The 16,998-nt window shown below is 47.4% G+C and overlaps 2 protein-coding genes across 15 annotated transcripts; both read left to right on the top strand.

Moving 5' to 3' along the window:
• Window positions 1-374: 374 nt before the first annotated feature.
• On the top strand, window positions 375-6,232 carry LOC122366455 (acylpyruvase FAHD1, mitochondrial-like). Of its 11 annotated transcripts, none has more exons than XM_043338770.1 (6): window positions 375-394; window positions 1,209-1,290; window positions 1,978-2,071; window positions 2,993-3,139; window positions 4,853-5,058; window positions 5,771-6,232. In XM_043338770.1, the coding sequence occupies exons 2-6, from the start codon at window positions 1,226-1,228 to the stop codon at window positions 5,928-5,930; spliced, it is 672 nt and encodes a 223-aa protein (XP_043194705.1). In that variant the 5' UTR covers window positions 375-394; window positions 1,209-1,225; the 3' UTR covers window positions 5,931-6,232. The 11 variants fall into 11 exon arrangements, with proteins under 11 accessions (XP_043194705.1, XP_043194731.1, XP_043194688.1 ...); XM_043338796.1 differs by having other exon boundaries at window positions 375-399; XM_043338753.1 differs by lacking the exon at window positions 375-394 and adding an exon at window positions 429-448.
• LOC122366448 (peroxisomal membrane protein 11B-like) lies at window positions 5,813-13,332 on the top strand. Of its 4 annotated transcripts, XR_006253889.1 has the most exons (6): window positions 7,830-7,865; window positions 8,078-8,173; window positions 10,850-10,965; window positions 11,172-11,385; window positions 11,684-12,579; window positions 13,020-13,332. XR_006253889.1 is itself a non-coding variant. In XM_043338714.1 (5 exons), the coding sequence occupies exons 2-5, from the start codon at window positions 8,118-8,120 to the stop codon at window positions 11,997-11,999; spliced, it is 702 nt and encodes a 233-aa protein (XP_043194649.1). In that variant the 5' UTR covers window positions 5,813-5,938; window positions 8,078-8,117; the 3' UTR covers window positions 12,000-12,695. The 4 variants fall into 4 exon arrangements, 3 of the variants coding, with proteins under 3 accessions (XP_043194649.1, XP_043194639.1, XP_043194659.1); XM_043338714.1 differs by lacking the exons at window positions 7,830-7,865; window positions 13,020-13,332 and adding an exon at window positions 5,813-5,938 and having other exon boundaries at window positions 11,684-12,695; XM_043338704.1 differs by lacking the exon at window positions 13,020-13,332 and having other exon boundaries at window positions 11,684-12,695.
• Window positions 13,333-16,998: the final 3,666 nt, after the last annotated feature.

The raw sequence follows: 16,998 nt of genomic DNA, 5'->3' as shown, positions 1-16,998 counted from the left end.
GGCGAAAATTATTATACTTGACCTCAAAATGTAAAAAATGCTTCATTTTCCTTAAAATTGCATGTTAAATGTCGTATAACCCATATTTCCACCATTCTGTCATTTTTAAAAAATCATTAAAAATATCATTCCACGGTCAATTTCCTTGTTCCACGGTCAGATTAAAGATAACTTTATGGAGATTTAGTAGATACTTAAATCAGCGTGCACTTTTTTGAGACGTGATGCACTTTTGAGTTTTAGTGGGCGAACGGCCGAAAAATTGCCTTCCGTTCTCATAAATGGGAACGCCCGTTCCCATATTTGGGAACTCCGTTCCCAAAAATGGGAACGTTCCTATATTTGGGTACTCATGACCATAGTTCCGCCTACTGAGATAGAATAAATAGGATAGGCAAGGAAAGGGCTTTGATGAATAATTAAATTTGATTGAATTCTCCTCTCATTAGTATTCAGTTCCATCCTTCTCGGTTTGCATATTGCTGGTATTCTGATGGAATGTCAAATGTGAATTTGAATTGTGATTGAACTTAGGTGTATCAATATAGGTACAAAGAATTGAAATTGTGAAATATGCTCAATCTATAAGTGAATCGTTTCACGTATAATGTGAGCAAAATCAGGTTTGATAATGCCTTAGTCCAGAAGAGCTCTTACAAAATCTGCAAAAGTACTAGACAGATAGTACTAGACAGATGGCTTTATAATATGCATATATAATCTATTTTTGCACTTGTAGAAATAGAGCTAGCGAGCATCATTGCTAAGACTGAACAAGCTATCAATGATGTTGTTTCCAATTCAGTCCAGTCAATCTCCCACAGCTGTGCTGTACAAGATTATATGGTATACTCGTATTATATGGTTGCTTGCTTTTCTTCTTGGGATCTTACTTCACTCAGCATAGGACTGGTCAGCATGAAGCTCAAATGCTCTCCAATTCCATAGCTTAGTTGCACATGTTGCAGAGGGATCAAAACTCAATAAATATATCAGTTTTCCAAATAAGTATGTATTCTTTCAGATACTGTGGTTTTGTACACTGTCTTGCAAGTTGCATGCACCACTTACTACAGTATCTGAGTGACAGTGATGCTCTATAAGACCACCTTAGCTTCTTTTAGTGAATTGCTGCACATGTTAACAGGTACCTATGTTTCCATAATGAATGTTTGACCTGACCCTTGACCCCTGGTCTCTTATTTCAGATAATAATTGAGGAATCATGTCCAGTTTTTCTCGCTTCACAGAGCTTGGTAGGAAAATTGTTGCAGTTGGAAGAAATTATAGGTGAGTTGGTTGTTATGATTTTGATAGCAGAATATGTCTATGATGCAAATTTTGATTACATACACCATTTTCCTATGATGCCTGCATCAAACTACCTACCTACTCATTCATTAGTCTTTCTTTAGTTGGAAATAATCAATATTCTACTTACAGCATGCAGTCATATTTTACATGTAGGATATCATCTATATCAGGGCCACTTCATTCAAATATGGATTTCCTATGTGATATATACATATTTGTATACAGAGATTTTCTGTAGTAGATGTTTTCTGAGCTTCTAGAAAAGCATTGTTTTCACAACCAATATATCTTGTGTTTCCAAGTGCATCAGACATAAGCATGAAACAATCAAAGTTTTGTCCAGTCACTGTAGAGCTATGTTCCCTTAAAATATATTATTTTGATAAGTATTTGTTGATATTTGGTGTATTTTGTTAATGTTTTGAAAATCACATATCGGAGTCATTTCCTTTGAGTTTAACATTTTCTTTTTGCCAAAGTGGGCTCTCAAAAGTCAAAGTGTACTGTATGTTCCCAATTTTGTTATAATGCATTTGGTAAATACTTGATTTTCTCTCCATAACTATGCAACTACGAGTATGAAGGAAGTTCAAAATATTGCACAGTAACAGAAAATGGTTACCTATGCTAAATTTATTTTTGCTAAGTTTCCATTGTTTTCAGGGAACATGCTGCTGAACTGGGCAACAAAATGCCAGACAAACCCATGCTCTTCTTAAAGCCAACCTCATCATATTTGACAGCAGGCAACATCAAGGCAAGTAAACCCTGATATTTATCGGGGTCGGATGAATGCCATCGGACTTTCCGAGATACCCGCGTAAACCCCCGCGAAAAAAGGAACGGCGGATAGCGATGGAACTTTCAGTACCCTCGAGCAAACCAATTTTACACCTATCGTGAAAATTGCATGACCTTCACCACTGATGTTTCCAATACTGAATTTTCCAAACACGAAGTGTATAACTTAAAGCGCCTGAGCGGCGAGCACATTAGCATAAAGGTCGTGGCCAGAAACTATTTTGTTTCTTTTTTTTTGCTTATTTATCAAAAACTGGATACTAGTCATAGGACCTTTAAACTGACTTCAGGCCATTATTTGAATATCTGAGATCTTGAAAGTGCCTACCAGTCGCTTTGCCACTGCATCATGTAAGGGCGTAGACGCTCGTTTTCTTCCTGCAAAACTCTAGCTCAATAAGGGCGCCTGAGCGAAACGGTGAAAAAGTTCCTTCAATTCCCCCATCGACTGGAGCGTACGAGTATGTGCAAATTCGATAGCTCCAGAGATGGCCAATCGTGAAAATTAAGCGGTTTCATTGGTCTGATTAGGTAATAGCTTTATGAAATGGATTTATTAGTTGGTTAATGGTTGGTTCTATTTCTGAAAGTTCTTATATTGTCCTCAGATTCCCTCACATTCGAAAAAAACGTTTGATTAAATTTTATTGACAAAATACGTGAGCAGACACCCTCCCCCCTTCTCGTGGAGCGTGAACGTATTGGAGCCCTAGTTAAGGCCGTATAAGAGAGGTACAGATAGCCCTAGAAAGGCAACCCTAGTAAGGCAGCCCCAGTAAGGTAGCCCTAGTAAGGTAGCGGTGTAACGATCAACTGGCGAGTACGTAGCAGCAGTGAATATGAGCTATTAGTCTCAATGCGTCCGTGTTCTTTTCAGATTCCCGAGGGATGTTCCGAGCTGCACCACGAGGTGGAACTGGGAGTTGTCATCTCTGAAAAGTGCAGCGCTGTACCAGAGGGCGCTGCCATGCAGCATGTGGCGGGCTATGCTCTTGCCCTGGACATGACCGCACGTGATTTCCAGGTAGATACACCGGACTCCGGAGAGTGGGTCAGATTATATTGTGCGAGGCAGGAAGTGGAAAGGGTAGGGCAAATGCTCTGTGTGACCTGTTGGATAAGGTGTGCTTGTTTATACTGTTGGCAGGGCTGGGTTGGATGCTGGTAAAGAGTACGCTATACTTCAATGTTACGGTTATTTTGCCTTCGTAGTTAAAACCGTAGAAGTTAAAATGCCTTATTTTCTTGTTCTTATTTTAAATACATTTATTAGCATGAGGCTTAGATTTTCCATCACATATCTGATATGATCATGAGCCTCAAAGCCGCGCTTTCACATATCAAGTTCTCGTAGAACTGGCCAACAGTGGAGGAACATGCTGCAAACATGGGTGGAGAACCTGCCCCGGCCACCCCGGCCGTGGCCGGGGTAACTTTCAGCCGACCCCGGCGCGGCCGGGGTAACTTTTTCTACTTTTGTAAATCCTAAAAGCTGTCTCCATACAAAAAACTGCCATCTATAAAAGCGTCTCTCATTATTCTTATCTACCTTGAAAAGTTCTTGAAAATTTACTTTATTGCATTTTGGAGCTTCTATGTTTTTAAGCCTCTTCATCGCGGAGCCAGACATGTTTCATCAAACAGATTACAGAAATGAATCATATTTAAGGGCCGTTATCGTAAGATGGCACTTAATAACATCACAAGACAGGACCAGGGTAATATCAGTGAGATAGAAGGACGAGCTGCTGGGGCTCCCCCGCATACTCCCCCGCTCCCGCGCCAGGGTGGTGGCCACTGGCCTTATCGTAACACGTTGAGTCGAGAGGTCTTTTCACGCTCCTTCTAACTCGGCTACTGGGATACGAGGCGAGAAGCGGAACGACGTTTGAAAGAGTGACAAACGTGATCAGAGAAATCTGGCCATGTTTTAGGAAAGCTCAATAATAAAATCACCATAGATCATCAAAAGCCAAATTTCTCTGATTTTAGCGTTCTCCGACAACTTTTCTCACAGTTCATGAACATAACGGAGCTTAAACTCTGCAAACAAAACATTCGATTACTCGTTTAAGGCTCGGTCGCGAATAATGTTTCATGTGCGAGCTCAAACCCATAAGAGGGTCAAAACGGTCAAATTTGACGTTTTGTTTTATGTGAGAAGGTTGCAACTTCCACGGAATAAGCTTTGCAAAGGGCATGATGGCATTTTTAGCACGATCATCCAGCAAATTGGACCTGATGACCTGACCTAGCACTATGGTGACATGCGTCCGAAATTTTAAGGCGTGTTTCAAAATTGTTGTTACAATTACGAAATCTTCCGCACCTGCGTGCAGCAGTTTTCCCTAAAAACGCACAAACGGCAGACATCCATTATTCTATGCCACAGAATAGGGGTTTGTTGATAACCGTTAACAAATATTTGCCAGCATCATCGTCTTTCTGACTTTCGGTCGCCGGCCGGGGTAACTTTTTCAAACATTCTCCACCCGTGGCTGCAAATACCTCCGGTAGGTGCTTATTACTGTCGGTTTGAATAGGTTCTTTGAAGCATTTCATGATTAGATGCCTGCATTAACACATTGTAACAAAATCGTATTGCGATCCGTAAATACCGATATAGGCAAGGCAAAATCCTGTGATGTATATCAGTATTCCTGTGATGTAGCGACCTTTGAGGGTATATAATTTAGTGCCCCATAACGCCAAGTCTCGCTATCCCGTTTTCTTTCAGAACGAAGCGAAGGCGAAGGGCCACCCGTGGACGATGGCCAAGTGTTTCGACACGGCGTGTCCGGTGTCGGCGTTCGTGCCGCGTGACCGGATACCGGACACTTCCGGTGTGCGTCTGCACTGTTCGGTGAACGGCCAGACGCGACAGGACGGCGCCACGGCCGATATGCACTTCAGCGTGCCCTTCCTCATCAGCTACATCAGCAGGTCGGTGACAGGAACGGCGGGACGGTCCTGGCCAAGATACCTATAAGAAACAGGTAGATCCGATGTTTGAAAGTAAAGCCCCAGTCACAAATTTGACGCACCTGTGACATTTCCTGACACCCACGTGACTATTGTATTAACTTTTGTGTTTTGCGATGTTTTGACATTATTTAAAGTACTGAAAGCTCAAAATGTATGATTAATGTTGTTTAAAGCAGCATATTAATAGGTAATTATGTTTGTAAATTATCGATAAGCTGCTTATAGCATGTCACGTGATTGCTACCAGATTATGTGCTCAGAAAGCATCTTTTCAACTTCGATTTTGAACAATTTTTACCTCCTTTGAGGTCAAATGATGGACGGTTTGAGGCACACGATGAAATGCTGAATCCATTGATGCCAAAATTTGTTCGTTTTTTTTGCATTTTTAGACTAGTATATCCTGGCTCAAACTTTGACCAGTTTGTGTGTAAACCCTATGGTGAAGGGAAAACTTCACGCCCAGCAGACGTCATTACAGTGCTGCCAAATCGTGTTTGGTGGGGTCGGTCCTGGCGGGTCGGAGGCGCAGGGGCTCTGAGAGATAGTGTGTATTAACGGTTTATAGTCCTTTTGTAGAGTCCTCCTCTTGGTTTAGAGTCCTCGGTTTGTAGCCCGGTTAACCTATCTGATGATGCCTATCACATGCGTCTGTCCCGTCCCGCGGCAGGTATATCACGCTGGAGCCGGGAGACCTGGTGCTGACCGGCACTCCAGCCGGCGTCGGACCCGTTCGGGCCGGTGACGTCATCGAGGCCACCATGGCCGACCAATCAGGAGGCCAGCTGACCAAAATCACCTTCGGTGTCGAGAAGAGTAGCCAATCGTAAAACCTGGGGTATGTAGCGCGGTTATGTAGTGGCTCGATCCTAGTGCCCGTATATTCTGGTGACGTTGTTACATCCTGCAGGGGAGTACTTGACTTGTTACACGCAACGGTTTGGTAGTCTAAGGATGCTAGTAGAGTGATTTGTGGGAATTTGCCTATGCTGGTGATTGGGCGCAATAGTTACGCATCCATTCACTTTGTTGTTACGCGGATGATGAAAAATGTCATATTTTGTGAATGGAATGGTAACGTTGGGGTCATCTTTCAGCTTCATGTGCAAGCAATACAATGCGGGAGTGCCAACTCAGTGTTAGATGGTTCAAGTCCGGAGAGCAACACGTTAGTTAACCCCGCATTTTCCTAAATCTCGTTGAGCCTATTGAGGAAATGTCGAGCTAAAGCAGCCATTAAAGGGACCCTCCCACCTTAACATTAGATTTGAGTTGAGATAGCCAAAATGGGGTCCCTGGCTCACAATTACCGGTTTCGGCACTCACAACATCGAGAAATGCCTTAAATCGGAAATATTGAATTTCAAAATTGCAGCATTTTGATTCAGAGGGGCTAATGCTTAGGAATACCCCTCTGAATGTGTAACGTCAGCGCAAATATCTAACGATTTTTAAATGTTTGACTAAAACGTTTTGTAGCACGCGGTGGTATATGCTATTTGCGCGCAACATCTGCCGCAAACGCCGCACTTCTAAAATAAAGTCGCTAGAAACAGCGGAGATCCCAATAAAAGTAAACAAAAGTAAAAGTCTAATATCTTGAAAACCGGTGAATATTTTTCGGTGAAATTTGGTAGATATTCGTTTTCGCTCTTTCTGAACCGAGCGACATCACTTTCATGCCAATTCATAAACTTTTTTGAAGGTGGGAGGGTCCCTTTAAAGTACACCTCACAGGGTTGACTGAGTGTCAGGGCCAGTTGTTCCATCGGGACACTTCTGTTGTTCCAGGACGGTCTGGTCCACTGTGACGTATGTATCAGTCGGCCCCTTGCCAGATGGCGGCCCTCACAGTGCAATGTTCCCCACACTCCTATGATCAACTATTTCTGCGACGGCCGTATTTTACCGGAAGAGTTTGCTTACGCTATGCGAAGCCATCACGAAGTAGGTGGCCGACAAATTCCCAATGGAAATATACCAACTGTTTGAAAATTAGCTCGAGCTAGCGCCGACTTCTCAAATTAAGTGCTGAAATCGGGAAACTTTGATAGGCATTCGATGACCAGTGTTCGATGTACGCTAACGGAGTAATCTTTTCAAAAAATGATTGAAGTACCTTTCATCTCTGATGAAGACCTTTCGTACTATCGTCTCTGATGGCGTACGAATCGAACAACGTATAATGCTTGTTGCCGCATGCCTACGAGCTGAGTCGGGATGGGGTGGTGTAGTTAGGTTAAAATAATGGTTTGAGTCCGGGCTTGAATCAGGGCACTAAAGAGCCGTTCTAATGAAGCCGCCTTTAGTTGCTTCAGCCGGACTATTGCATCTATGAAACCCCTATAAGTACCTACTGTGAACTAGCCACATAAGCTCTTACTCATCCACCTCTCTTCTACTGGATTCTTATGGTAAAAAGTTTTTACGTTGTTAATGTGGCATACAGATTATACCGTGGCCTCGTTTTAGTTGAAAAAGTACATTTAGTGCGCAGCTGTTTCAAAACATTTATCGACACCACCTCAGTTCCCTGTTCAATTTTGGCAAGCGTGAGGTCCTTGTGGTTTTGTTTCCATGGCGACTGGAGTTTTAGCCAATGAAAACACTGAATAGTGCCTCAACGAATGGGTCTTTGCTGCAAGCAGCATGATTTCGAATAGAAACTTTGAAACGTTAGTGTCAGTGTAGTTTTGATGGTTTCGTTTCATCAAAGCCATTTTTCGTTTGATCAAAGACGTTTTATGAGATATTGATATTGGAAGGTGCAACGTGAAGTCCGTTTTTAACAGGACAATAAGTTCAATTTGAGATACAAGGAACAGGTTTATGTTTAGTTGAAGTGAAGCATGTAGGGCATGTAGATTGCGAATTGGAATCAGATTGAGATTGCGCAACCAGATCTGAAGATGAGGTCAGAGACTGCCGGCTATGGCTTTCGACCTTTGTTTTTGATCATAGCTTTTTTCTGTTTCAGGTACAGAGATCAAAAAGTATATGCAAATTTAATTGGCACTATGGATACTTGGGTTAAACTCAATGCCAGCTCAGCCGGGAAGGATAAACTTATCAGGTAAGGATTAAACGGTATTAGTAGAGCAGACGTCACACGAAGGCTTTCCAACCAAGGAGAGGCGCTAAGCCTGGAGGTGCTTCTTTTTAACAAAACCTAAACAAACCTAACCTAACCTGACCTAACTTAACCTAACCTACAACCTAAAAACCTTCCCTACAACCTACAAACCTACAGCACCTCTCCTCAGTTAGAAAATCTTTGAGTGATGTCTGCTCTACTAATGCCGATTAAACGAGCAGAGGAATATTCAGATGTTTGAGGAACTACTAGATAGGCTACCTACCTACTAAATGCCTCTGTACTTTACAAGAAGACAGTTTGAGAGAAGACAGAGTGTTTTCATCTGGTTATTTTGTTAACTAGACTGTTGAGTGTTGACTGCCTGATGATTCTGTAGAAATCCTGCTGAAATTGAAGCTGAGGTGCAAACATTTTTATCATTTAATTTTGTTAATGTCTACTGTGCTATGGATTTAATGGTTTTCAGGTGACTCAATTCTGACTTCCAAAAATCAGCTCAGACTCATGGCTGAACTATTGACTGACTGACTGGCCTTGCAGCTCTCACAGAATTGTGGAGCTAATATATTTTTGGTGAATCCAACTCAAGCCTTCAAACTGATTTTGTCTGAATTCAGTTAGGGCTATTGACTCTAACCAACTCCACCTCTTACTCTGCGGCCCTGAATTTCTATGTTTTTCATGTTCTGAATGTGACAATGATGCCTTTTGTGCAGTAAATAATTCATTAGTAAATTATGGTGAGGTTGAGATCACCTGAACTAATCCAATTTAAATTATCAACCAGCCTATCCTCACCCAACCAAACCTTATCTCAATCTAACCTAATCAAACCTAATTTGTAGTACCTGTTGATGCATCATTTCTTCAATTTGTACCAAAATTTCAAGCTCAGGTCATATCATGTCAATTGTCAGGTCAGGACAGGTCAGGTCACTAGATCACTTTGAGTGACCCAGCCTCACCATTACTTTGTGGTCTCACTGTGCAGCCAAAGTTGAGAATATATCATCAAAGCTTTTAGGATTCTGTTAGCCCTCACTGTTATCTACTGTTAGGCGCTAAACCCTACATGTTGATTATGTCATTTTTGTGTTGGTGACATAAGCTCAGGTCAGTTATGTGACCTCTCCATTACAAGTCAACTGGAGGAAGCTCAACTGCCCTCATTTTGGTCTGGACGAAAGTCATACAAAGCACTCTCAAATATCAGCTAACAAGTAAACATGACACATTGAATTGAAAATTGCACCTGTGATCCCTCTTTATGCCCCTGATATGATCTCAGGCCATGAAAGGTTTCTGGCAGTTTTTAGACAATGATTTCTGATAGAGACGTGCCAGAGGGATGAAATCGCCTTCGATGTGCTCAGCTCAATGATATAAATTGACTGGCATGCAACATGATAGTTTTGGTCAAGTTCTACTTACACCCTTGAGTCAATTTTCAAGTAGACCTTTTTAGCAGGGATGCGGAGCGGTGGAAGTTTCAGACGGCTCCGGCTCCGGCTCCGAGTAAAATGGTCCGGCTCTGGCTCCGACTCCGGCTCCGACTCAGTACATCACCTACGCGATCAATTAAATACGGGTGGACAAAACAATGGCCGTCACCTGATGACCGGTCCTCGGGTTCTGGGGATGCAGTTTGCGTGCTGTGGGACACCGGGGATACGTATTAAGCTTTTTTCATTAACGTGATGGCCCATGACGTACCACATGTTTTACTGTCTTGTATTGTCAAACCGAACTAGGTCAATTATTTTTTCCTCTTCCAAAAAGAAAAGAAATCAGATTCGCCCCCTGCTTTGACGGCTCCGGCTCCGGCTCCGGGCTATAATGTTTCACGACTCCGGCTCCGGCTCCGGCTGCAGCTCCGGCTTTGGCTCTGCATCCCTGCTTTTTAGGTCAAATTATAATTCATAGGACACGTTTCGACAAGAGGAACACGATTCCGGCAAAATCAATGTGCGAGTTCTGGGTCACAAGTCATCACTCATCAGAGAGAAAAAAAACCTGTTTTCTGCGAAGGCATCTTTTTTGACATTTGCTTTCTGGAGGCTACACCATTGACCTTAGGTCGAATCTGAGAACATTACATAGAAAGAGCGTCAAAAGAGCTATGGAATGCGATTTTCCGCGGCGCTATAGCTATATTCGTTCCCGAGTAGGTAATGCGCCGATTTGTAGAAAATTGTCGAAAAGGCAAAATGTGACCTTTGATGACATCTGATTACCTGGCAGTTGACTTGACCTAAAATTAACTGAAGTGCTTTCTTCCTTATTTTTACGCTCTTTCGAACGCCGCCTGCTGCGTGTCTACATAGCCCAGAAGACGATTTAGATGGGGGAGGTCCGGAGGGGGAGGGTAACCCCCCCCCCTCCAGCACTCTGAAAAATTCAGACCACCAGCATGGCGAATGTTAAAATTCACCTGCACAAGCAACCTGTGTGCTGTTTCATGCAGGTTCGCTGAATTCGTTCTTTAAAAAACTAAACTAAAAAAAAAAATGAAGCATTAATAGCACCTGAGTGATCTGTTTGCCCAATATTTTTACCCAGCGCTCCATCAGGTACCATTTTTTATCAGCATGCCGCCAGATATAAAAAGGCATGCTGCTTATGTGGGATATTGATCCAGTGTCTTGTTTCCAGAGTGCTGCAGTATACGCTGAAGGTGGTGAATCACTACCACCAGCAGAGGCATACAAATGCTGGCACACTTCAAACATGGAAGCAGCTTGAGGGGTCTCTAAGCTCATTCAGAAAGCGTGAGTCTTGTTGGTTCATGTTTGTCATTTTGATATGCTTGTTAGTCATAAGCCATTCGTAACCTGAACCAAGGTCTGCAACATGCATGTGTACGACCTCTGTCTTTTTGCATTATTTTCCCTGTCTCTACCCATTGCCCTTGTATGTCTCTTCGATCTACATATTTCCCTCTGTTCACCACCGTCTCTCGCCCTCCCTTTTGCAGTGCTGCGGATGGGTAAGAGTGTCGAGGTGCTGCGCGGCACTTCACGCACCATCCGCCTCTCGGACCCCGTCTACCGGGTGACGCTGACCATTGGGAGGATCGCCCAGTCCATGTTCCTGTTCGCCGACCACCTGCTCTGGCTGTCCCGGGCCGGAGTGATCAGCATTGACGTGAAGAAGTGGGAGCAAATCTTCTACCGCTGCTGGCTCTACAGGTAGGTGAGCAGAGGCCGGCTTTGGCAGGTGCCAGGTACGGTTAAAAGGGGAGTTGTCAGAACTGCCTCACGTACCGTTGCATTATGTCAAAGTGGATTGCTGCTTGTATTTCAGTCTTAATTGATCCACGAACCACGTAGATTACAATGTTTTCTTTTTTACAAACTGGTTGACTTTCAATCGCCGCTAAGTTTTGCATTTGTTTGCTTTGTTGTACCGTTTATGTCGATGGTCGTTCGGACACCAGCATTCACGTCACCTGTGCATATCTTTTGACCGTCGCTCCTCCTTCCACAGCATCACGATGAACCTGTGCCGCGACGTGTACGACCTGTGGCGGGCGGCCGAGCTGTACGCCGAACACGGCATGCCTCCGGCGCCGCGCCGCCGCCTTCTGCCCGAGCTGCGCGCCCGGCCGCTGGCGCTCATCCTCGACCGGCACAGAGACCTGGCGGTGGACTTTGTCAAGAACGCGTTCGACCTGATGCTGCCGCTGGCGGCTCTCGGCCACGCGCCGCTGTCGAGCGGCGCCGTGGGCGTCTGCGGCGTCGTCTCCAGCGCGCTGGCGCTCTGGACGGTGGTGGACCCGAGCCTGACGCTGCGGCCGAGCTGAGCGGACCGGCCGAGGGAGAAGGGGAAGAGGGCGTATCGCGGAGAGTGGCGGAAGGTTTCGCCGGGCAGGTCAGTCCAGGGATGACAGAGGGACTAGTGGGTTCATAAGTGAGCTTGCGGAGTAGATATGTTAGTGAGTCCAACCTGTTCCAGTGTGCTAACGTTTATAGCTCCCTAGGTTTGATGGGAATTTTGTTATTAGTCATTTGATGTTTGAATCAAAATATGAAAATGCTCCGAGACGCCGCTTACCCTTGCCAGCAGAGTGCAGAGGAGAGGGTCCTTCCGTGATAATCGTATGCATGTCGATTGTGTCATGATCAATGGTGGTCTGTGTTCCGTACCGGTAGCTGGACAAACAGTCGAACTGCGAATAGTGCATTGTTAGCACTACGGGCATTGATGGACCACATGTCAGTCACATAGCGATATGTTTGAAGTCCTTTGAAGAGCTGTGAATGAATGTGTGCACATTTAACGGCCCATTCAAGCCGAATTACTCAGTGGGAGCCTAGCGTTTATGAGTCCATGCGTGTATTTGGGTACTTGCTAGTTGCTTCTTTGTACAGAGTAGGCATTTGAGTACTGGGCATACAGTGCTGGAAATGAGGCCGCTTTCTGGTCCCGGCGTTTTATTCTCCTCGCGGGTTAATCCCGTCCAGCGTTTAGCCTTTCGGGTCCCACTCAGGGTCGTGGTTGTTTTCGCCGCTCGCCCTAGTCGAGATGCAAAGTTAATAGTCACACGAAGCTTATTTAGGGCCAGCCAAATCAGTCTAGTCTGGAGTTACTGTTAAATGTATGCATATAGATGAAAGTAAAAGGTTTTGTAGAATCGATTAATTTCGAAGTCGTATATTCAGAGGCCCCAAATAAACTTCGTGCGACTATCAACTTTGCATCTCGAATGGGCCGAGCGGCGAAAACAACCGCGGCTCTGAGAGGGTCCCTGAAGGCTAAGCGCTAGACGGGGCGAACTCACCCGGAGAATAAAACGCCGGGACCAGAAAGCGGCCTCATTTCCAGCACTGTTAAGCACAGATGTTTGCAGCTATGGACGCCCGAGAAAGGTGATTGATGACTTGTCCGCGATAGCACAAGCATTGCTACAGCCGCGTCACTGGGGGAATGGCGATTTTTTAAGGTTGTTCGCAAGTGATGGCTGCTGTTGAGCAATTACAATAGCTTCTGCGACGTAAGTCACTTCTGCGATTTTGTATGCCTATTAGAACGATATGGGACTGATAAGTGATATACCGGCGTCATTTCCGCTTTTAGAGTGGTCTTTGATAAAACAACTGATTCATACTTGCAATACATATATTTTATCAAAAAAAGTTTTGCTTTTTTAATTGTAAGACTAATCTTTCAGCGTCATTGCATCCCCAAGCTGACAAAGAAACTTGCAACCTGGGCCCCGAATATCACAACTGCGAATAAACTCATTATGCGAGGCGAGCACGTTTCGCCCTTAGAATATGATATGGGCAGCTCACATTTGATAATCCCGCGCGGTAAGGTATTCAACAATTCATAGCGGGACGCCGACGCCTTGTCGTGCATGTAAGAATGAGATAGCAGGGCACAGCGACTCTATCTTCTACCCCGCATGTGCACTGGGGGAGTCATGGGTGCGTCCTCGTCCTCATCATCTTCTCGCTCCTCGCCCTCCTCGCTGGCTCTCTGGAGGAGCTCGGCCAGCATCTGAGCGTCCTCCGCTCCCTGGGTGTCCACATTAGGGCCCAGCACTGTCTCGGCCTTCTGCTCCTGCTTTTCCCTGTCGGCCAGTTTGCCCTCGGCGTTGGCCAGCTTCAGCTCTGCCACGTTCAGCCGGTGCGTCAGCTCACTGATGTCGTCATTGGCCTCTGCCAGCTGGCTGTGCAGCTCCTGCACGGTGAGCTCGCGCTCGCTAAGCCGCTGCTCCAGCTGCTGCAGCTGCTGCACGTGCAGTTGAAGCGCCGTGGTACGCTCGCGCTCCAGGTCGGTGGAGATCACCAGCTGGCCAGTGTCCGATGCGAGCATCTCGCGCGCAAATAGCTCGATCATGAAGTCTGGAAATGTGATTTTGTGCAGGTGACCGCTGTATTCTGTCTGCGAGCCGCGCTCGGCGGTGGGCTCCTCCATGGGATTCGTTGCGGCGTCAGCGGTGGTAACCGCCGGCGCCTCTTCCTCCTGTTCGGGCACGGCCTTCACCGCGATGTGCTGCGTCCGCCGTCGTGGAGAGCCCCGTTTGCGGGAGCCAGACCTGCCAGATAATGGCGGTGAGGGCGTGATGCTGTTGCGGTGTCTAGGCGTGGCTCCGGGCGCTGCTGTTCCCTGGCGTTTGAACGAGATGCTGCTAGTGCTGTCACCCAGCCCGGACTTGGATTCTCCGCCGCGAGAAGTGATGCGGGAACGGGAACGTTTTCCTCCGCTGGTCAAACTGATATTGCTTCCGGTGGACTTCTTTTTTGATCCTGTGGATATGTTGGAGGCTTTCCTGCGAACTGACTTTTTTCCTTCGGAGTCCGTGACATCAAGTTTGCTTGGTGTTTCGTCCTGCTCGGGGGCTTTTTCGGATGCTGTCGCTTCCTCTTCCGAGGCTATGGGTACCAACAGACTCGGCCTGCCACTGCCGGCTGCTGCTTTTCGCTCGCCCCAATCTCCGGGGAACTTCGGCGTTATCATCACCTCCGAGTCCTCAATCACCGAGGATTGTCTTCTGCTGCCCGCTGTTTGTTGCTGCGCCACTCCGATGGCGGCCTGGGGGCCCACCGCCTCGCTGGTCCGCCTGCTCCTCCATGAGCTCCAGGAGGGCTCATCCGTGCTGACGGCCCGGTCCACCATCAGCTGGACGTTCTCCGTGTTAACGCCGCGCGACCGCGCCGTCACGTCCGGCTGAAACATCTCGCCGCTGCGCAGCTTTGTCATGCAGGTGTCTGACAGCTCAGCCCACGTCTGCGCCTCGGTGCGGAACATGTCCGAGAGGGTGGCCGGATCGATGCCAACGTCGCCGTACGTCCTGCCGCCTTGCTCCTGCACCAGCTGCCACGACTGGTCTAGCGTCTCGGTGGCCAGCGCCAGTCGGCCCTTGATCTTCTGTTGGGTGGATCCGAGGTCGGCTACGCTGGTCGCCGTCGACTCGATGAGGCTGCGTGCCGGGCCCGGTATGCTTGGGTGATAGGGCGCCGCTAGCAGCAGACACTCGGCCGTCCACTGAGTGATGCAGTCCTGCATGTCAGTCAGGTCCAGCTTGGTGTCGTTCATGGTGCTGGCCAAACAGTCGACCACCGTGTTGCGATACTGATCCACCTTCTCGTTGAGTTTTTCTCGCACCACTGTATAGTTGGTACGGCGGCCGTTCCACATAAGTGAGCCGTTGACGTCGTTTGAGCGCTGCAGACTCATAGACCACTTGGCCAGCTCGGTCTGCAGTCGGCCGAGGTCACCTGTACGCAGGTTCCGCTTGGCCCACATGCGAACGTCCACCTCAACTTTATGGATGGTGGGGTCAATACCCTGGTAAAAGGCCTCGTCCAGCAGGGGTTGCGCGACCTTCATCATGTTGTTGAGCTCGTCGGAGGACTTGCCAACCTTTTTGCGGAAGTCATCGTCTCTGATCGGCAGCAGGATGTGGGATTCGGTCTGGAATAGCCACGATTGACGCACTATCTCCAACCTTCCGAGGTTCTTCTCCACCTTGGAGCTACCCTCCAGACCGTCCTCCACCTGGCCGAGCTCGACGGTGAACTGGGACGTCCACTGGACTAGCGCCTTGTGCAGCGTCACCGACTTGCCGCCCTCGAAAGGCGTCACCAGAAACTCAGCGGGGTCAGGGCTCACCGCCGACTTCAGCTGGCTGGCCACCGTCTCCAGACTGCGCCACATCTTGTTGGCGAAGTTGAACACGCGCTGTTCACGATTGTTCATAAAGAAGATGATGTCCTCAACTTTGCCAAGCCAGTCCCTGAGGTAGGAGAAGTTCAGCTCGGTCTGTTCGTTGTCTTTGGTTTCTCGCTCCTCCATAATCTTGTGTGCCATTTGCACCCACGTGTCCAGGGATGTGGCCAGGAATCGGAACAGCCCTAGCTTGTAAACATTGACCACCTTTGAGATCAAAGAGCAGGCTGCGTTCTTCCAGAACTCGCGCTGCCGTGCGTACGAACATGTCTCCTGCTCCTGGCGATGTTTCTGCATCTTGTAGAGCTCGTGGAGCTGGTCAGAGATGCGACTGGTGCTCTGAGCTTCGATGAGCGCGTGCTTGAGCTCCTCCTGTGCAGTGCACATGCGGCCTTTGGTCTGCTGATACACATGGTGCACATTGTCGAGCCCGAGCACCACCTGCACCAGTCGGATCTTGAAGTGGAGTAGTTCCTCCATGAGCCGCCGGTCCAGCGATCGTTGCACGATGTTCTCTTCGTGCAGTGACATCACGATGCGCGGTATGCGGCTCAACAGTCGGGCGTAGAAGTCGCGCAGCTCCGAGAGGATCTCTCCACGCTCGCTGCAGTCGAGCGTCACCTGACGGATGATCTCGTGGAAAACAATGTTGTACACATCCTGCTCGGCGCGCACCAGCTCTATAAGCCGCTCGATCTCCGAGTCTGTGCGCTTCTCCAGCACCACCTCGGACAGGCTCTCGCCCATGCCGGCCTCCTGCAGCAGCCGACGGAACACGTCACGGAGCCGGAGGACCTCCTCGCGCGTCACTGGTGTTCGACTCGGCACGCGAGTCCGGTGTGCTCCGTGATCCTGGCTCTGTACAGTGTACTCGTCCTGGATGAGAGACAGGTCTCCCTTGTGCTGGTAGCGCTTTACATGCAGCTCCTCCGGGATCAGTGTGGCAATGTTCTTGGCCGGATTTCTCGGTTTCTGCAGGTCAGGATGGAAGTCGCGCGACTCAATGCTGGCAGCGAATTCTTTGTTGTTGACGTTCTCCAGGAAGAAGGTGAAGCCGTCGCCCACGCCACAGCGACATGTCGTCCGTTCTGTCTGGTGTTTTAGCTCGTCTCCCTTCGAGAAGC

The sequence above is a fragment of the Amphibalanus amphitrite genome, unplaced genomic scaffold, assembly GCF_019059575.1.
Source record: "Amphibalanus amphitrite isolate SeventyFive unplaced genomic scaffold, NRLGWU_Aamphi_draft 000029F_arrow, whole genome shotgun sequence".
Taxonomy (NCBI): Eukaryota; Metazoa; Arthropoda; class Thecostraca; order Balanomorpha; family Balanidae; genus Amphibalanus; species Amphibalanus amphitrite.
The sequence above is the reverse complement of the archived record's forward strand: the minus strand, read 5'-3'. Positions and strand labels throughout refer to the sequence as shown.